The following is a 21,517-nucleotide window of genomic DNA, read 5'->3' on the forward strand; positions in this document are numbered from 1 at the left end:
ATTGATTTTTTACAGAGAGGGAGAGAGATAGAGAGCTAGAAATGTCGATGAGAGAGAAACATCGACCAGCTGCCTCTTGCACACCCCCTACCGGGGATGTGCCCACAACCAATGTACATGCCCTTGACCAGAATCGAACCTGGGACCTTTCAGTCTGCAGACCTACGCTCTACCACTGAGCCAAACCGGTTTTGGCCCATAGAAACAATTTAAATATGACCTCTGTCCCAAAAATCTTCTTGTTTCCCCTTGGAAATATTTAACTTTGGGGAAGGATTATTGCCCAATGTTATTTTCTAAAAGGTGTTTAATGCACTGAAGATGCTTAATAAACATTATTCATCTCTGGGAAAGAAATCTTGGCTATTATGACTACATACCCAGTACAGTAAACAATAACTATTTTTAACAGTTTCTTGTGCCATTCATCAGGGGTTATTCATGTGGAAGCCTAAAATTAAAAATAAGTAAAAACAGCTGGCTCATAATGATCTCTGTCAAGAAAATGTCAAATATATAAAACCCAGGTGATTGGCATAGAATAGTACAAAAAATATCACTGAGTAAATACCAAATGAATAATCTGGCTAGTGAGTATTTCTGTCCACTGCCACTCCATAAAGGTTATTTCAAACTAGATTTCTTCACTCATTGTGAAGGATTATGCATGGGAAACATGAACCAAATGTCTGGAAAGTATGTTGGAATGCAATTTGAAAATTCTAGTAACAAATATTCTGAATTCAACTACTTCAAAAACTGGGTATTCACTTCAAGGCCTGTGAAAAATGCCCCCTTGGAAAAATGAATTAGTTCTGGGCTGTGTGGCGCGGCTGGTTGGGCATCATCCTATGTATAATACCTAAAGGTTGCCAGTTCAATTTCCGGTTGGGGCAGATGCACAGGTTGCTTGATCTCCAACAGGGGGCATGCAGGAGGCAGCCTATGGATGTCTCTTCTCTCTCTCTCTCTCTTTTTCTCTCTCTCTCTCTCTCTCTCTCTCTCTCTTTCTCTCTCTCTTCAACAGAGGGCATGCAGGAGGCAGCCTAAGGATGTTCCCTCTTACATCTCCCCCCCCCCCACCTTTGAAAGTCAATATTTTAAAAATGAATTATAAATCATAACAAAAGGAAATTTGGGGAATTAAAAAATATGTGGACATTAATCAATGCACTCTTTTTTTGCTAATCTTTACCCGAGGATATTTTTCTATTGATTTTTTTATTGATTTCATAGAGGAAGGAAGAGAGAGAGAGAGAGAGAGAGAGAAACATCCATGATAAGAGAGAATCATTGATTGGCTGCCTCCTGCAAGTCCTCCACAACCTGAGCATGTGTCCTTGACCGGAATTGAACCTGGGACCTTTCAGGTCACAGGCCGACGCTCTATCCACTGAGCCAAACAGGCTAGGGTTCTATTGATTTTGTTAATACTGCTGCACAAATCTCTTAAAAATATGAACAAAATCACAATGTTATGCAGCTATAATCAAACCTCACAAGATTAATAACACTTTTAATGCCATCTAATAGTACCCAGTTCATATTAAAAATTTCTTCATTTCAATAATAGCTATTTAAAATTAATTTGTGAGCTCTCAAGTATCTAATCTAGAGCCATCCACTGTCCCTTCCTCCCTTTTTTGTTGTTGTTGCTAATCCTCACTTGAGGGTATTTTCCCCTTGATTTTTAGAGAGTGGGAGGAAAGAGGGGGGGGGGGAGAGAGAGAGAGAGAGAGAGAGAGAGAGAGAGAGAGAGAGAGAGAGAGAGAGAGAGAGAAACACTGATTTGAGAGAAACACATCAACTGGTTTCCTTCTGCACATGTCTTCTGCACATGTCCCGACCAGGGCTGGGGACTGAGCCTGCTACTGAGGTATGTGCCCTTGACCAGAATCGAATCCAGGACCCTTCAGTCCGAGGGCTGACACTATATACACTGAGCCAAACTTGCTAGGGCAATACACTCTTAAATAACCAATTGGTCATGGAAGAATTCACAAGGGAAATTAAAAAACACCTTGAGATGAATGTATCTGAATAGATATTTCTCCAAAAAAGTTATGCAAATGGCCAAAAAGGAAACGAAAAGATGCTCAACATCAATAGCCATCAGGGAATTGCAGATCAAAAGCATAATGTGAAACCATACACACACTTGTATGATTATAAGAAAAAAGATGGACAATAACAGGGGTTGGCAAAGGTATGGAAAAACAGGAACCCTCATACATTGCTGATGGGAATGTAAAATGGTCAGCTACTTTGCAAAAACAGTTTGGAAGTTCCTCACAAAGTTAAACAGAGTTATCATAGTGAAACATATTCAAACAAAAACTGTAACACAAATGTTAATAGCAGCAGTATTCACAATAGCCAAAAAAGTGGAATCAGCTCAAATGTCCACACCTATACAACGGAATATAATTGGATCTAGAAAAAAATGGAGTACTGATACATGCCACAAGGAAGAACCTTGAAAACATGCTAAATAAAGGAAGCCAGACACAAGGCCACATACTTCCATGATTCCACTCATATGAAATATCTAGAATAGGAAAAATCTATTGAGACAATTATTCCTAAATTGTTGCCAGGGGCTAAAGGGAGGGAGGAATGGGGAGTGACTGCTAAAGTGATGGGGTTTCTCTTAAAACTGATGAAAGTATTCAGGATCAGATAGTGGTAATGGTTGCACCACTGTGTGAATATACTAAGCCACTGAATTCTGTACTTTAAAAAGATGAGTTTTAGGGCATGTCAATTATATCTAATAAAGATCTTATTAAAAAAAAATGAAAGGATGTATGTCCTATAGATCTTGTTGGAGAAATTTGTATTTAAATAGATCAGTTTTGCCCGGTTGGGGAGGCTTAGTGGTTGAGCATCAAACTATGAACCATGAGGTCACAGTTTGATTCCTCCCGGTCAGGGCACATGCCCAGGTTTCGGGGCTCAATCCCCAGTACGGGGTATGCAGGAGGCAGCCAATTGATGTTTCTCATTGGTGTTTCTAACTCTCTCCTTTCCCCTCTGTAAAATCAATAAAAACATATTTAAATAGATCAGTTTGTCCTCCCACCACAAATTAAGATAGACTGCAATTTGAAATGACCAATAAATACTGTATCCTTTAAAAGTTAAATGACATTAAAATAAACTATATATATAATGTGTATTATTTGTCTGAATTAATGTCATCTATGAGTAGCAGTTTATTTTAAAGTTGAAAATATTTTTATTACTTTTTTAAATCCTTACCTGAGGATATTTTTCCCACTGATTGTCAGAAAGAGTGGAAGTGATAAGGGGACTTGAGAGAAACATTGATTGGTTGGTTGCTTCCTGCATACACCTCGAATATCAAACCCGTAGCCCTTCGGTCCGCAGACTGATTAACTACTGAGCAAAACCGGCCAGAGCAAAAGTTGAAAATATTTTAAAGTGAAAAATTTCTGAGTGTTAGTATCCATATGTAGCGCTTACTATACTAACATTTAGTAAATGTTTGAGAGTATTTGAATGTTTGAGTGTTTTCTTAGGTATTTTTTTTTTAAACAAACAATTTCTAATGTTTGAGCTTTTCCTTAGCATTCAGTCAGTTTTTAAAGATTTAAAGACTCTTTCACCAGTGGTGTCAGGGCTAAGCAAAATAGAAGTCAAAGAGGAGATGAATTTCTGGGAACTCTACATTTGATCAGTATTCAATCCTTGGTGGAGCGATTAAGTAAAAAGGGTTAAGTAATTTCAATATTTTAATTTTTCCAGGATGAGTTTATAAAATAGTGTTTTAGGGCTTCCTGAGTATGAATGTTAATATACAGAAGTTTCTGGGCCTAAGGAAGAAAAATGGGAATTTTCACTTTTCTCTCTCTTCCTCCACACTATAAATGCCTGTATCAGAAAGGCCATCCTCGCATAGTCATTGAAGTTGATATGTTTGTTATATAGTTATGTACAATATTATCAGTTTGCAATAAATGACCCATGGGAGTATGTTAAATTCTTAATAAAAGCAAATAGATTACTATGGGATTTGATCTAAAGTTGGGTTATGTTATAGGTAGGGTTGCCAGATTTAGCAATAATAATTATTGAAATAATTATTCATTGCTCACCTGAAATTCAAATTGAATTGGGCAGCCTGTGTTTTATCTGGCAACCTAATTATGGAAATAAAGAAAGAGCGGTTTTATGTGCTCTCCTTACAGAAAGTAGCTGTAGGATATAAACAGACTGAGTTGCCTACATATCTGTCCTGGCTGGTCAGTGAAAGCTAAGGAAGTTTCCAGCAAAATCCTGGAATTGGGATGGCATCTGACCAGGTCCTGGTCTGTTTTTAGGCTGCGGTAAATGGGGCAATTATTCCAGAAACGGGAAAATTAAGTCCCATTTAAAGTTGTGGAGAAGAGATAAGTGCTGAAAAGGGGAGAGGAGAGTGTGTCTTAAATATTGCCACAATGAAGGCCACACCATTACTGTGCCCATAGCCCTCACCCCAGGCAAATAAGATAGGTATAAATGATGCCCTATTCATTGGAAGGAGCCAGAGGACTCCATTTTTTTAATGTGTAAAATAAGTATGCCAAGCAAAGAAACAGTGAAATGGAAAACTGGCCTTGAAATTGTCTGCACTGGAATGAAGACACCTCAAACTCACACACCCACACCTGAGTCACTGCCTTCCTCTCCAAGTTCCTCCCCACTCCCTGAGCACTGGCATGTGTGGGCTCTGGATATGTACCCAGGAGCAAAACAGACATGGTTCCTGCTCTCAGAAAGTTTATAGCTTATAGCAGAGTGGAGGGCTATGATATAATCACAAAATAAATGATTATACACTATGAGATTGCTATGTAATCACAAGATAAATGATTAATTAGACACTGATATTGCTATTTAGTCAAGCTGGTATACTGCTAGTATACTGATTTTTAAAAAATATATTTTATTGATTTTTTACAGAGGGGAAGGGAGAGGGATAGAGAGCTAGAAACATCGATGAGAAACACTGACCAGCTGCCTCCTGCACACTTCCTACTGGGGATGTGCCTGCAACCAATGTACATGCCTTTAACAGGCATTGAACCTGGGACCCTTCAGTCTGCAGGCCTACGCTCTATCCACTGAGCCAAACCAGTTTCGGCAGGTATACTGATTTTTTATGAGGCCATTATATTAAACATGAATGAAGCATCCTGAGAATAAAATTAACTTTTTTAAAGCACTATACATTTTCCTATTTAGGGAAATAATATCCCATTTAAACCATAGTTTCTGGAATTTTGTGAATTGCTGTTAACTTCAGCAATATTTGTGATAATGTTGACTTTTAAATTAAACATTTACTTGCATATTTGTCATTAATATAGCAGTAATTTTAAAAAATTTTTTTTTTTTTTTTTTTTTTACAGAGCTACCTGGCCAGGAAAAACTTTAAAAAAAATATATATATATATATATATATATATATATATATATATAATATATATATATATTATTGATTTTTTACAGAGAGGAAGGGAGAGGGACAGAGAGCCAGAAACATCCACCAGCTGCCTCTTGCACACCCCCTACAGGGATGTGCCCACAACCAATGTACATGCTCTTGACTGGAATCGAACCTGGGACCCTTCAGTCTGCAGACCGACGCTCTATCCACTGAGCCAAACCAGTTTTGGCAGTTTAGCAGTAATCTTGTTGTCATTGTACAAAAAAATAAAAGTAGGTGATTTTTCTTGATGGGTGAATGTTTTCCATGTTCAGCCCATCTTTTATGGCAGTATACTAAACTGACTACTATATGCCATCTCTAGGACAGAGCATGTAATTTCTGTGAAATTCAAAGGGCCTGCCTATTCTAGTAGGTATTGCCATTTAAAGATAGAGGATAGCTCCTTGGAAAAGTACTACAACACACTGAAAAGGGGGCTTTTCACTGCAGCTGGTAGAATTCCAAAGCACTTAACCTCACTGGGGTCAAGGCCAAGGCTCCCAGCCTACTGACGTGCAGCTACTTCTGGCCTGGAACCAGCTGCTGGCTAACAGCTGTGCAGCCTCAGACCCCCACACTTCAGACCTGGAAGTGGACCTCACCGCGCCCAACGAAGCAACATACACATATTCCTATTTTCGAATAACGCTTCTTGTGTCTCGCCAATGCACTCTGCATTTTAGATCGTCCTCAAGTCGGTTTTGGCAATTTTCTTTTCACTTCTTGACACATCCTCCTCCCACCCTCTTTTCCCGATACCGCTCCATTATCTACCAGGCGGTACAATTTAGCCTTTTTCCTAATAAATAGCTGGAGGGGAAATTATAGCACAGAATTGGGGGGGGGGCAGGGACAGTGTTAAAAACGTATTTGGTGGGATAAGAACGGATGCCCCCACAAAAATCCCTAAGCAACCTTACCCCACGAGTCCCGGCTCCCTTCCCTTGGAGAGGGCTCGGGCGACCCCGGGCTGAGACGAGAGGAGGGAAGACGATTGACCACCAGCCTCTGCCCGCAGTGTCCCCTCATCTCTGTGCCCCCTCAGGCTGCATTGCCCCCCCAGAATGAAGGAGAAAAAAAAAAAAAGCGGGGAGCCGAATGAGGTCCCGGCGCGGGGCCTCCGGGGGGCGATGGACTGGGGACCGCGGGCGCGGGAAGCGGAGCCGCTGCCCCGCGGCGCCCGGGATTGTTACGCCGCCCCAACTGAACAGCGTGCGGCTCCGGGGGGTGCAGCGCGGCCTCCGCCCGGCGCCCCCACCCGGGGGCCCCAGCCGCCGCCCGCGTTCTTCCGGCCGCAGCCCGCGGCCGGCTGGGGAGGGCGCCGCCGCCCGCGTTCTTCGGGCGCCCGCGGCCCGCGGCGCGGCGCGGCCCCAGCTGGGCATCAGCTGCTGGAGGAGGCGGAGCGGGAGAGGGAGGAGCCTGGGGGGCCGGGGAGGGCGCAGGAGGAGGAGGAGGAGGAGGAGGAGGAAGAGGAGGAGGAGAAGGAGGAGGAGGAGGGCGGGCGCCGCCAGGAAGCCGCGGACGCCGCCGCCGCGAGCCTGCACCCCGCGCTCCGGCTGCCATGGCGGGTTAAAGCGCCGCCCGGAGCGCAGCGCGGCGCGGGCGGGCGGGGAGGGAGGGGAGCAGCGGCGGCGCGGGGCCCGGGGAGGGGCGCGGCGCGGCGCGCGCGGCGGCGGCGGTTCCAGGATGAAGAGGAGAGCTGGCCTGGGGGGCAGCATGAGGTCAGTGGTGGGCTTCCTGTCCCAGCGGGGCTTGCATGGGGACCCCCTGCTCACTCAGGACTTTCAGAGGAGACGCCTGCGGGGCTGCCGGAACCTCTACAAGAAGGACCTCCTGGGCCACTTCGGCTGTGTCAATGCCATTGAATTCTCCAACAATGGAGGCCAGTGGCTGGTCTCAGGTAAGTGAACCCCTTCCCCTGCCCGCGCCTCTCGGCCCCTTCCCGTGCCCCCCGTTCCTCCCCCCCCCCCCATTTGGCTCGCCCTCGCCGCCCTCCTCCTGCCCTCCGCTCCCACCTCCTCCCTCAGCCCCCTCCTGCGGTGGGAAGGCTCGGTGTCAGGTTAAAACCTCGGCCGGGGGAGGGAGGGAGAGACCCAGGGAGGGAGGGGGAGGAGAGGATGTCTTCTATAAAAAAAAAAAAAAAAGACCCAAAATGGTTGACAGGTCCTTAATTCTCTTTATCCCGGGTGTAAAGTGATCCCTCCCACTGGCCGCGCCGCCAGTGCGGGTCTGGAGGGGCGAGGGGACCTCCCGGGGAAGTTGGAGGGGAAACTCCTCCTCTCGCACTTCCGAGGGGATGGGGGCCTGTGGGGAGCCGGAGGGGAGGCGGCCCGGGGGCCCGAGCCCCCGCGGCGACCCCGGGAGGGACCTGGGTGCCGGGGCCGCCGCCGGAAGCGTCGGGCCGGGGGGGTGGGGGAGGCGGCGGGCGGTTCGCTGCGGGCCGCCCCCCTCGCGTCCTCAGGGGCCCCCCCAGCTCCCTCTCCTTCCGAAGGGCTTGTATGATGGCTTGGGGGCGTCGCGGGCTCTGCAGGTGGAAGAGCCGGCCTGAACTTGAACGCGCCCCTTGGGAGGCTGGGGGCGGCGAGGGGGGCCCCGGAGACGCCCCCTCCCGCGGCTGCCGTTGCCGGTGGTCTCCCAGCCTCCGGCCTTCCTCCGGGGCTGGGCTTAGCTGCCCCTCCCTCCCCCCCCGGGTCCGCCGCTGGTGTGGGGAGAGTGGCGAAATCGAGGCCGGGGCTCCGGCCGGGCGGGTAGGCCTCGCTCCCGGGGCGCCTAGCGACAGGCCGCTGAATCGATAGCCTATCGCTCCCGGGAGGCGAGGGGCGACGCTGCCGGGGGAGGTGCGCCTGTGCTGGGGGGGCTCCCGCCGGCGCCGCCCACTTCCCTCCTCCCATGGGTCGTGACCTGAGGCTGGCGAGTGGGGATGAGGTGCTCTGGGGGGCGGCTCCCCGAAACTCGGCCCCGGGGAGGAGGGGAGCGACCTGGCTCCTCGACCCTATTCCTTCGTTGAGAGGCTCGGAGGCCGGGCTGGCTGGACGTGGCGCTTGGCTTCACCCATGCCGGCCCGGGGTGATTTTCTAATTGACGTCAGTGGGCAGCTGGCCAGAAACGCCAGGGATCAGGGCAAAGCATCGGCCTTTCTTCACGATGAACCGCAGGAGCGACACGGGGTGTGCAGTCAATGTTGGGGGGTGGGGAGGGAGGAGCAGCGATAAGACCTGTGATCACTTCACCATGAACCTTCTGAGGTTTCTCTAGAACTGACTTGACTTTTCCACCTCAGATCGTTTTCTCATTGGCCAGGCAGGCGTTGGCCCTAGATCATCCCCGGAAGAAACCCGATATTCCACTTCAAGGCATACCCCGGAAAAAAGAAAAAGAAAAAAAAATCTAGCTTCCCCCACCGGGCCCCAAATCCCAAAGGCAGACTAGGTAGCCTGTTTAAAACCCGCCCCTTTCCCGCCGCTATGGCTTCTTCTGTAATTCTGTCACCTTTCCAGACTGATGTGTTCCAACAGACACAAGGAGACTCACCCAGTTAGGGCACATGCAAAATCAACCAGTGAAAGCATCAGTAAGTGGAACCGCAATCGGTGTCTCCTCTCTCTCCCTCTTTAAAGTATAGAAATAACAGATTTATTAAGATATAATTCACATGCCATTTAGTTCACCCACTTAAAAGTTAACACTTTTTAAAAAGCACTAAAAGGCTGCCTCCATTCTCTCTACCAGTTATACTCCTGGTTCAGCACCTTCCTCTAACTCCATTTTCTCTAGTCTTGGGCAGTTCATTTCCTTTATCTGAATTTTAAGTCTGTAGAAGCCGAGCTCCTTTTCATAGGGCAGGCTCTGACAAACCTGGTTCTGGGCATTGGTTTCTTAACTTTTCAAGGTCTGGGTTGTCCATATCCCCCGTACTTTCTGGGTTCCAGCCGTCTTTGCCCTTAAGCCTCATCACTTCCTTTAGCTCAGTTCTTCCTGTTTTCTTTTTATCTACTCCTGCCCTGTTTTTAGTCCTTGCAGCTGGGTTTTCCACCCACTCCTCCAGGTTAGCTCAGATAGACGTTAGCTTTTCATATTTGTTCCCAGAATGTAGAATTTTGCTTAAAAGCCTGTTAAGCTATTCAGCTTTGTTGTGAGTACAACTTACTCTTAACAGAATGTTCCTCCTGTTGGCTTCAGATAAGGAAGCCCCCTCTGGGAACATAAATACAGCTTAACTTGTTAAAGCTAATTAAATTTTGTTCTGGGGAGTCCTTCAGGAATCTGTCCGTGTTTAAAACTATTTATAGTGTCATGTTTACATTTTATCTATCGCTGTCCTTTAGCGGTGTAGCGCCTGAGGGGAGGGGCACAGTATTTTGAGGTTTACGTTGTCCATCCCTAGTGCTTCAGGATAAGGTGGGTGGGAGGCCAGACTCTAGGGTGGTAATGAGATTACTTTAATGCCTTTTGTTCTTGTATCTTGTCTGGATTGGTTAGAGCCCTCAGAAAGTGGTGGTTAAAATGATTGTTCAGAGCTTGTTCATTGTTCTCATTTCCTAAGTGTCTAGGCAGGCTCACATTTCTTGTAACTGACATACTATTTTGTAGAATTAAATTCGACCCAGGATAAAATAATATTTGCATGATTCCTGTGGCTTTATAAAATGCTATTTGTTAAGGATATGTCATTACTTTTTGTTCTAACTGTTAGCTCTCCTTCCAGGGTACAATGAAGCCAGTAAATATTAAGAGTAAACTGGAGAACATCAGTAAAGAGAAAAAAGGCACTCTGCTGGGAAGTGAGAGTGTGACAGCAACAAGTGGCAGAATACTTATTTTTCTTTCTGACATTTTAAATCATTAAAATACTTCAACCTAAGATATTTTTTTATTGTTGATCAGAAAAGGGTATTACTGTGGCATCATGTAAGGCAGTGTACATAGCATAGTGCCATGGTTAAAATCACTGCTTTGTCACTTACTGTATGACCTTAAGTTGCTGAGCCCCTCTGTGTCTTTCCTGATCTATGGGAATACCAGCGCCTACCTGAAGGGCTGTTATAAGAACTACATTAGGCAAGGTTTAGGTTGGGAGCTAAACAGAGTACCAGCCTCTCAGAAAATTCTGAGTTTGCTTTCTTTCCCCTTCATACTTATGTCATTATTAGCTTGTTTTTACAATACTGGTAATGAACTTGTGCAAATGGGGCAGGCAGGATAGTTTTGTGACCTTTTGATGTGGAATGAGGAGGCACAATGCGGTGTGGAGGGAGCCTGAAATTTGGTGCCACATGATAGGAGATGGAGGCTCTACCAGTCAAATGGTAAGAAGGCAAGTCCCTCATTCACCATCTGTACAGTGGGGTTCATAAATTGCTCTCACTACCTAACAGGGCAGTAGTATTCAATGAAATGTTATATGTGAAGGTACTTTATAAACTGCATGGGTTTGAGTGAACATTACTTTTTAGAAGGAACATTTATATTTGATGCTTGCAGTCTCAGACTATTTATGTGTTAATTTTTTGAGGGTCAAAGAAAAATGTATGTTGAAGCCCTGCTTACAAAAAAGATCCCCAACATCATCAAGGATATTGTACACATATTTAAGGAAACCCTAAACTTACCTTTTAAGTCTTTGGTTTCATCTAGTACTTCCCATCGCCTCCCTTTATGCTTCTCCTTTTCTCTAGAATGGAGTTCTTTATATGTTTGCTGAAAGTGTCTTTTTTTCTTTGGGAAGAAGATGAATACGTTGGGATCTGATTGGGAGACCAATCAGGATGTAGCTCTGTGTATCTGAGTTGAATTGTAACTCTGCCTTCTATTTATAACTGAGATAACTAGTTTATTTCTATTTCACGTGGGCCTCTGACTAGTGATCATTATAAGCATCCACAGTTATAGAGAGAGATTAAGAGCATGAACCCTGGAGTCAGGCAAAGGTGTGTGTGTGTGTGTGTGTGTGTGTGTGTGTGTGTGTGTGGTGGTGGTGGTGGTGGGAGAGGTGATTGAGGAGGGATAGTGGTGAATATGACCTCAACTACTTGCTAACTGGGTTACCTTTGACAAGTCATTTATTCTCTGTTTCCTCATCCATATAGTAAGGACAGTTGTGGTGAGGATTGAATGAAATAACATTTGTAAAGTTCTTACTTAGCACAAGGGTTTAGCCCCTGCTATTGCTCTAGTTGCTACTGCTGCTGCAACTGTTACAATTTTGGTTTAACTAGGAGCTCACAAAAAAGCTTTTAAGAGATTGACACCAGTAACACCTAACATTTATGGCAGAGTACAAAGTGAAAATTTGAGGAAGATCTTTTTTTTTCTTTTAAAAAAACATAATTCTTTATTGTTGAAGGTATTACATAATTCTTTATTGTTGAAAATCTTGTTAAATGAAATATTAAAAATACTTTATGGCCCTGGTTAGTCGGTTTGGCTCAGTGGATATGGAGTGTCGGCCTGCAGATTGAAGGGTCCGGGGTTTGATTCCAGTCTAGGGCACATGCCTGGGTCCTGAGCTCCATCCCAACTGGGGCCTGCAGGAGGCGGCCGATCCATGATAGAAACATCTCATCGTGGATGTTTCTATTTCCCTCCCTCCCTCTCCCTTCCTCTCTGAAGTCAATAAAAATATATTTAAAAAATAATAAAATTTACCTAAGAGCATATAACCTATAGGTAAAGTGTTTGGCTTGATCCAGTTCAAGTTTGGCTGATAAAAACTCATGAGTTTAATTAGAATGAATTGTTTTAAATACATATTTTTATTTATTTTTTTTACAGAGGGGAAGGGAGAGGGATAGAGAGCTAGAAACATCAATAAGAGAGAAACATCTATCAGCTACCTCCTGCACACCCCCTACTGGTGATGTGCCCCCAACCAAGGTATATGACCTTGAATGGAATCGAACCTGGGATCCTTCTGTCCAAAAGCCGACAATGCTCTAACCACTGAGCAAAACCGGTTAGGGCTAGAATGAATTTCTTGGTCCAGTGGTGAGTTTATTAGGAGAAATATGGCTATTGGTTGGGCAAATTTCTGACTTTGAAAAGCTTTCATAATAGTTTTTTGACAAGGTGATTAGGGAATCAATTCTTGAATTTTCTTCTGGGCTTTTCTATTTACTGATAGCTCATTGTTTTGAAGGTCTTAAATTTTATTCTTTGATCTATTTATTCAACAAATAGTATAGGTGCATAATATTTTTATATTCTTTTTAAAAAATATATATATATATTATTGACTTTTCACAGAGAGGAAGAGAGAGGTATAGAGAGTTAGAAACATCAATGAGAGAGAATCATTGATCAGCTGCCTCTTGCACAACCCCTACTGGGGATGTGCCCGCATCCAAGGTACATGCCCTTGCCCGGAATCGAACCTGGGACCTTTCAGTCCCCAGGCCGACGCTCTATCCACTGAGCCAAACCTGTCCCTGCTAAGTGCATAATATTTATAAGACAGGAGCTATGAGAGGATCAGAGATAATGAATCAGGTATAAATCAAGCTCTCAGGAAGCTTGCATTTAGGAGCATTTATTTCCTCATTGGTAACAGTGCATGACTCTCTTTAATTTTTCTCCTCTGCTTTAAGATACTTTAATAGATAACTGGTTTTTTGGTACTTAACATAGCAAAAATCCTCTTGCCTATGAGCTTCAATGGAAAAGAAAGAAAGTCTCGTAGAGATGGCCTTGGAGGACAGTCCTATGATAAATTATATAGATCATGTGATAAGGATAAGGTAACATGGATATTTATAGATACACATTATTTTTCCCACTTGTTCTTCAGTCAGCTAAGTGGCATCTATCAAAGATTGTCAAATTTACAATTATGCCCTGGTTTATCACTTCTGCTTTAAAATAACCTAGGGAGACTTAATCGATGACCAACAGTTTCATTAGACATTATTTGCACATAAAAAGATGTCTTTGTGTTCATATTGTTAAATATGACCTGACTTACACTAGTGTTTTTTGTTGTTGTTGTTGTTTCTGTTAATCTTCTCAAGGATATTTTTTTCCATTGATTTTTAGAGTGACAGGAAGGGGAGAGATAGATAGAAACATCAATGTGAGAGAGACACATTGATTGGTTGCCTCCTTCACATGTCCCAGATTGAGCCTGCCCTAAGGTATGTGCCCAGGACTGGAATTTAATCCAAGACCTTTCGGTCCATGGGCCCATGCTCTAAACACTGATCAAACCAGGGAGGACCACCAATGTAGTTTTTGTTTATTAAGAATTCCTAAAAGTGCAAGCTCTCATTTTCCATATTGAAAGAGGTGTGCTCATTCACTGATAATTGATAGATTTGGTTGTCAGGTACAACTGGTATGATTCAGATCAGGGAAACTATTGACCAGTAAAATTTGAGACACAAATAGATACTGCTTTCTGAATGCTGAGTTACAAACTGGATGCATTTCTTGTTTTATTTTTCCTTTGTCACCATTTACCCCCTCCATACCCTCTTCCCCCTCCCCTCAGTGTCCCCCACATAATCATCACACTGTTGTCCATGTCCATGAGTTTTCTTTTTTTTGCATTTATTTTTTCATGCATTGCTAATAAAGTGTGATTTTAATCCTTTTTTTCATAGTTTCAAGAAAGAAATAGCTTTTCTTTTTTTTCTAGAAATAGCTTTTCTTATTGTTATAGTCTGAATTTATATACTCAAGGGTAGAACTAAAACCTTTTGAGTTTAAAGGAACTAAAACCCTAATTCAAATGGAGATTAAGAAGGAATCAATTCTGTTATTAATATTTGGTGCCCTACATTATATTGTTTCTTATAATCAAAGAACTGAATAGTTATCTTTTAGGATTAACCCTTAGGTTATTGTGAGAATATGAAATTATATTATCTACTTAATTCTGTCCTATAAAATTTTTAAAAAATATATATTTTATTGATTTTTTACAGAGGGGAAGAGAGAGGGATAGAGAGTTAGAAACATCGATGAGAGAGAATCATCAATCAGCTGCCCCTTGCACACCTCTCACTGGGGATGTGCCCGCAACCAAGGCACATGCCCTTGACCGGAATCGAATCTGGGACCTTTCAGTCCGCAGGCCAACACTCTATCCACTGAGCCAAACCGGTTTCGGCTTCCTATAAAATTTTTTATTTTAAATTATAAGGGTTAGGTTATTTGCCAAAGTTTGGGTATGCAAGCAGATTTTAAGTGATATTGAATTAATATTTAAATTTTGATGGTTAGAGCATTTATTTTTATACTTATTAGAAAAGTTAGCATGTATAAAATATTATTTTTAATGAATTTATTGTTTAAGGTATGGTTAAATTTTTAAAAAATCAATTTAAACAAAAATAATGGTGTAAAAGCAGAATTCAAAAGATGATCAAGAGTGAAGCTTGGGAAATATTACATTAGGTAACCTTTTTATATAATTTTTCTTCCTCATTGAATCAGAGATGGAATGATCTTCATTTTATGGAGGAGGAGTGGAGCAATACAAAAGTGACTTACCCAGAACTGCCCAGTTAGTTTTTGGCAGTCATGCCTGGGTTGTGGGCTCCATCCCCAGTGGGGGATGTGCAGGAGGCAGCAAATCAATGATTCTGTTTTATTTTTGATGGTTCTCTCTCTCTCTCCCTCTTTCTTTCTCTCTGAAATAATATATATATTATTAAAAGTAATAAAATTTAAAAAATATAAAAGTTGAATGCTAGCAATTTCTGAGCACATGTACAATTCTATTGGGTCGGCAACTAAGTAATTGCGGATTTTTTAAAAATCAAAGACAATTTTTTCATGGAACTAAATAACTTTATTCTGTAATGTATTGCCCATTTTGATCAATGACCTTTTGCCATCTTTCAGGCAGCATCATAATCCCACGTTCAAAAAACTTCTGGTTTTTATTAGCAAAAAACTGAATCAGGTACGATTTGACATCATCATCATTATTGAAATTTTTACCATTCAAGGAGTTTTGTAAAGATCGAAACAAAAAGTAATCAGATGGTGCAAGGTCAGGACTATATGGTGGATGTGGCAAAACATCCCAACCAAGCTCCATTAATTTTTGCCGAGTGACCAAAGATGTGTGTGGCCTTGCATTGTCATGATGGAATACAACACCTTTTCGATTTGTCAATTCGGGCCGCTTTTCTTCAACTGCATTGTTTAATTTCGTTAGTTGTTCAATGTAGACATCAGAATTGATCGTTCGGTTGGGTGGTAAGAGTTCAAAGTAGACAATTCCTTTGTAATCCCACCAAACTGATAACAAAACCTTCTTTTGATGAATATCAGCTTTTGATGTTGTTTGAGTTGGTTCACCTGGCCTGCTCCACGATCTTTTCCACTTGATATTGTTGTAAACAACCCATTTTTCATCACCAGTTATCAGTCGTTTTAAAAATGGATCGTTTTCATTACGTTTCTTTAGCAAATTGCAGCTGCTAATGCGTTGCGTTAACTGTGATTCTTTCAGTTCGTGAGGAACCCATGTATCGAGTTTTTTAACATAGCTAAGTTGTTTTAAGTGATTTTCAATGCATGTATGTGATACATGAAGCTTCTCTGCAATCTCACGTGTTGTACTGTGACAGTCTGAATTGATTATTGCTTTGATTAGGGCGTCATCAACTTCAACTGGACGACCAGAGCGTTTTTCATCTTTGAGTGAAAAATCACCAGAACGAAATTTGGCAAACCAATTTTGACACTGCCGTTCTTTTAAGGCTTCGTCACCATAAACAGCACATAACTTTTTATGAGCTTGCGATGCGTTTTCCCTTTGCGGAAATAAAAAAGCAAAATATGACGAAAATGTTCCTTTTGATTTTCCATTTTTCAACGAACGCCAAACAAAAACTACAAAACAGATCAAAAAACTTTTTTTACTGATTAACAGCTGAATAGCCAACTATCAAATAACAAAATGTGTTTTACATTTGTACTACGTCTGCAAACTAAAAATTCAACTGAAGCCATATATGTGTGAAACCCGCAATTACTTAGCTGCCGACCCAATAGTTGCTCCTCTAAGATAATAAATTGTATTTCTGTGTTTTGCTGTACAGTTAACTTGGTCCACACAAGTATCTTATGTTTACTCATTAAAAATATTTAATGTGAACTTACTATGTGTGCCTCTTTAATCTTAATAACTATAAGACTTATTTTTTTTTTTTAACATTTAGCATGTAATGTGTACCAGGCCCTCTGCTAAGCCACTTTATATGTCTTATTTGCCACTTTGAAAATAGCCAGTATTATTTGTAGGGAATTTGAAGGGTTTGTATTAATTGTCATAACTGTGTTGGAAAATCAAGAAAGGACCTTAGTAAAGGACCGCTGAGAGTTCTATAATGCAGAGAATAGGTAGGGCCTTAGTGGAAAAAAAGATATTACAATACATTGTTTCTGTTTAAAATGAAGCAAAATATAATTTTAGGGATAAAAATATTTTTATTACCTTGGTCTTTGTAGAAAATTTGGTTCCAATAGGTGCTTGCCAAATTTTTGTTCTATAATACTTACTAGGCACCACTGCCAATATAACAAAAGCTTCCTAAAACTTAACTCTCATTTTCTCACATCCCCTGATGATTCCTCAAAAATCTACAGTGCTCCCCATTGCCGATCAATTGAGACATTACTGTTTATAAAATAAATGTTTACCAATAAAAATAGCTAATATTTGATTATGTTATTTATCAAATATTATTTGGGGGCATTTCATATGTCAGGCACATTCACATACTTAAGCACATCTAAACACTTAATAGAGCCCTAAATAGTTTGGTTTAGTGGATAGAGCATCGGCCTGTTGACTGAAAGGTCCCAGGTTTGATTTTGGTCAAGGGCATGTACCTTGGTTGCAGGCACATCCCCAGTAGGGAGTGTGCAGGAGGCAGCTAAATTGATGTTTCTCATCGATGTTTCTAACTCTCTCCCCCTCTCTTCCTCTCTGTAAAAACAAATAAACAAACAAACAAATAAATACTTAATAGAATCTTTCCTAAGGTAGGGAGAGTACTACTTTTCTTTTTCGAGATTAAAAATTTTTTTTAATTGATTTCAGAGAGGAAGGGAGGAGAGATAGAAACAACAATGATGAGAAAGAATCATTGATTTGTTGTCTCCTGTCTGCTCCCTACTGACACACTCAAGGCACACGTCAGATTGAGCCCACAACCTGACGTGTGCCTTGTCTGGGAATCGAACTGTGATCTCTTGGTTCATAGGTCGACGCTCAACTACTGAGCCACACCAACTGGGCAGTTCTATTGTATTTTACATCTGAGGAAACTGAAGCTTAGGGAAGTTAAGTAACTTTGAAATGTCTGTAATTCGTGATGGAACTGGATTTCCAGCCTGGGTCTGCAGGAGCTCCAAGACATGCTGTTATCGGCTCTGAAATTTGTAGAATGTTAGTACATTTTAAAAGGATTTGATTTCCCCCCTATATTCTTATCTCTTGATGCTGTAAACTCTGATACTTTACTAGCTGCTTTTTAAAAATCCCTTCCTGAGGGGGTAGATCAGTGACCTTGGAGCCAGTAAGCACAGGTCACAGCTACTGTACTCACCCCTCAAGCAGGTTTCTTTTGGTGCTGAAATCACTTCACCTGGGATTGGCCTTGGCAGTCATCTAAAGTCTCCTTTTTATATTTTGTGTATATCCACACTTACTTACATAAACCATGTGACACTTCACGCTGGGTAACATCACCTACTTTAAGAGTAAGTAATGCTCTGGTTACCAAGTTGGTGGTTCTTCTACATTTACTCAACTAAAAGTACAAATATATATGTATTTATTGAGTCGGTAGTTTGAATTTGATATCTACTGAAAGCATGCTGATTGAGTACATTTGGCTGAATTTCAATCAACAGAAATATTTATCTTTCCTCATAATTGTACATGGGGAGAAAATATCTGTGCCTGAGGCACAGATGAATAATATGGTTCAGAATAAAGTGCTTCTTAGATGAAGGTTTAAATAGTGTAACATGGGATTATTTGCCCAGAGAGTACACTCACTTGGCAAGCATTTGGAAGCACTTTTCCGCAGCTAGAGTATCATAAAGAGTGACATAACTCCTAGACCAGATGATAAGCCTGTTTAATCCTTAATGAACTGGAAGTATAGTGTTCTTGCAAGTAAAATTTACTCTGTCATTAGCACCTTCTTTATGTTTCTGTGAAAAAGAATGCATTTCATTTCCAAGGTAATTCACTGATTGGGTGAACAAGGAAAGCTGCTCTTTAGGTTCATCTCTTTTTTAAAAATGTTTTAATTGATTTTGGAGAGAGGAAGGGAGAGGGAGAAAGAGGTAGAAACATTGATGAGACAAACATCAACATCGATTGGCTGCCTCCTGCATGCCCCATACTGGGGACTGAGCCCTCAACCTGAGCATGTGCCCTCACTGGGAATCAACTGGTGATCTGTTGGTGCATGGGTCAATGCTCACCACTAGGCAACACTAGCTAGGGTCACAACAATTTTTCTAGTCAAAGGATTTAGGGAAAGACATGACAATAGAATTTTGTCACTTTAGTTGTCTACTCTTCCCATGCCTTCATATCCTCACTCTTTGCTCTTTGCAGTTTTGAATACCAAGATTCTATCATCTCTCAGGATACAGAGTTGATATACATTGGAGATCATGTCCATGTGCTCTGAGTGCTATTTTCCTATCGGGCCAATTTTAATATGAAGTAATATTCCAGGGCTGGGACTGTGTAGGAATCAACAAGAAAATGGCATTCGAGGAGATTGACAGGTTTAAAATAGATCCAAATAGCAGAGATGATGGTTGTGGAAAGCCAGTTTCCTATCCCTCCTCCCCTTTTATTTTAATCCTCATGGGAGGAGTGAGGATATCTTTTCCATTGATTTTTAGGGAGAGTGGCAGGGAGATGGGAGAGAGAAACATTGACCTAAGAAAGATACATGGATTGGTTGCTTCCTGCTCAGACTGCTTGAACAGGTCCGGGATTTGAACCTACTACCCTTCTTCCCTTTTGTCTTAGCTGTGACCCCTGCTGGTTGATAAGGTGAGATAAGATTACTTTATATGGTTGATAAGGTAGGTCTATAGGTCTGCTGCCTTGCTGCCTGCTGGGATCCTTCATAACTAAGGTCCATATATCCTGGTTCACTTGAGACCATCCCAATTGTCCCACTACAATTAGAATATTTTTCATTCTTAAAAGAGAAATAATTTCTTTAGAAAAGGTACTAGTTTGGATCATAAGGTGGTTTTTGTTTTGTTTTGATATTTCAGAAAGAGGAAGGGAGGGAGACAGAGAAACATTGTTTTGTTAATTATTCTATGAGCCCTGATCAGGGATGGAACCCTCATCCTTGGTATGAAATGATGCTCTCTACTCAACTAGGCCACCTGGCCAGGGCTGGATGATAAGTTATATGGCCACTTACTCATAATATCCCAGCTGTCTGGTACTCTGGTAAGACCAAAGCCCTAGTCTTAACTTTTCCCATTCACCATTGAATGCCTCTGGTGGGAAAGCCTCCAAGCCTCCACTCTCCCTATATTGCTGCCACTTTTAAGGTACTGGATTGAACCTGAGAGGCATAAGGTTGGTTATTTGTCCTCATCTTATTAGGAAGTGAATAAGACTATTAAGAAAACGTTAAGTCCAGGCACACTCTCCCTCTAGAGAGCATGCTGAGCCTTTCCCTTCCCCTTCTTGTCCCCCAAGGCCCAGTTCCTTTGCCTTTCTCTCTCCTACACTCCATGGCCTTTATTTTGTTTTGTAACTTGTTTCCTAAGCCTATGAAGCCCAGCTGGCTAACTTCTACTACCTCTGTAACTTTCTAAATAAACTTTCTCTTAGAATTTGAAAAGAAAAGGAAATGTTAACTCCAAAGAGTTAAGTTACCACATTTTTCCTATGTACCTCCTCTTACCGTTCTGTTCACTGTACATTCTTTTTTTTTTTTTTTTTTTTTGTCTTCCTGTGATTGGCTGTTTTTCAAAGAGTTGACTTTGATGAAAGGTGTTTTGAGGATTGATTCTCCACTGAGAGGAATTTCTTTTCTGAGGTGCTTTTAACTGGATATGCTATTGATATTAAAACCAAGGTATAGTTTTGTAGATTATCTATCCAGCACGTTTGGACTATGGATTGGTCCTGAGAAGGGTTTTCAGGAATTGTAGTTTTTCTGATGGATGGCAAGTTGGCTCTGGAATGTCTTTCATGTATGTCAGCAATAAAGAAATTACAGAAATTGCCGGGACCGGTTTGGCTCAATGGATAGAGCGTCGGCTTGGGGACTGAAGGGCCCCGGGTTCAATTCTGGTCAAGGGCATGTACCTTGGTTGCGGGCATATCCCCAGTGGGGGGTGTGCAAGAGGCAGCTGATCAATGACTCTCTCTCATTGATGTTTCTAACTCTCTATCTCTCTCCCTTCCTCTCTGTACAAAAATCAATAAAATATATTACAAAAAAAAAAAAAAAAAAAAAAAAGAAAAGAAAAGAAATTACAGAAATCCTGGGCTAGAGTCCTGATTTCCCCATTCTCACTTGTGATCTTAAGCTACTGATCTTCTGTCTCTGTAGAATCAGAATTTTATTACTGGAACAGACTAATGATGAAACCTTTAATTTTACAAAAAAAGGACACAAAGGAGCAAAGGGGTAAAATGATTTTTCCAGCATCTCACTACTAGTTAAGTAGTACAATCAGTATTAAAATGTGTGTCTTCTGACCTGGTCCCTCAGTAGGGAAAGTTATGAGGTCTAGTAAAGTGTGGCTTACTCTGCCAGTACATTTGATATGAGGTTTCATTGTCCCTGAACATGGTTGCTCTGATTAAGTTGGTGGTGTTTCATTGTTTTACAGATGAGTAAGTAGAGATTTTCCAGGGTGGAGGCAGACTGTCACTCTGGCTGGGTCTCCAGTTTTAATTCTCAGCCTGTCTGTACTTCCTTACTTTGGAAAGTCTGTTTCCTTCTAAGAACATTACTCAGGAGGAGGGATTTTTTGCAAATCCAGATGCCTGTCAGGATCTTGTTA

At 42.0% G+C, this 21,517-nt stretch overlaps 2 protein-coding genes across 5 annotated transcripts in view; one reads left to right on the forward strand and one right to left on the reverse strand.

The window, feature by feature from the left end:
- Positions 1-6,571, reverse strand: part of EXD2 (exonuclease 3'-5' domain containing 2) — a 68,972-nt gene extending 62,401 nt beyond the window's left edge. The window contains exon 1 of the mRNA XM_084866673.1: positions 6,415-6,571. The gene's annotated coding sequence lies outside the window, so the exon portion shown is untranslated. The remainder of the gene's footprint in view (positions 1-6,414) is intronic.
- Positions 6,572-6,998: 427 nt separating this feature from the next.
- DCAF5 (DDB1 and CUL4 associated factor 5) overlaps positions 6,999-21,517 on the forward strand; it is a 100,690-nt gene continuing 86,171 nt past the window's right edge. Inside the window, exons 1-2 of one of the 4 annotated variants that reach the window (XM_084866388.1) lie at positions 7,001-7,215; positions 7,283-7,394. Coding sequence is in view for 2 of the 4 variants with exons in the window: in XM_084866387.1 (XP_084722513.1) it covers positions 7,181-7,394 (214 nt within the window). In the remaining 2 variants the exon portion in view is untranslated. Of the gene's footprint in view, positions 7,395-21,517 lie in introns of all 4 variants that reach the window. The other 3 variants (XM_084866387.1, XM_084866386.1, XM_084866389.1) reach the window with 3 other exon arrangements.

Source organism: Pipistrellus hanaki (assembly GCF_964339955.1).
Source record: "Pipistrellus hanaki genome assembly, chromosome: 1".
NCBI lineage: Eukaryota > Metazoa > Chordata > Mammalia > Chiroptera > Vespertilionidae > Pipistrellus > Pipistrellus hanaki.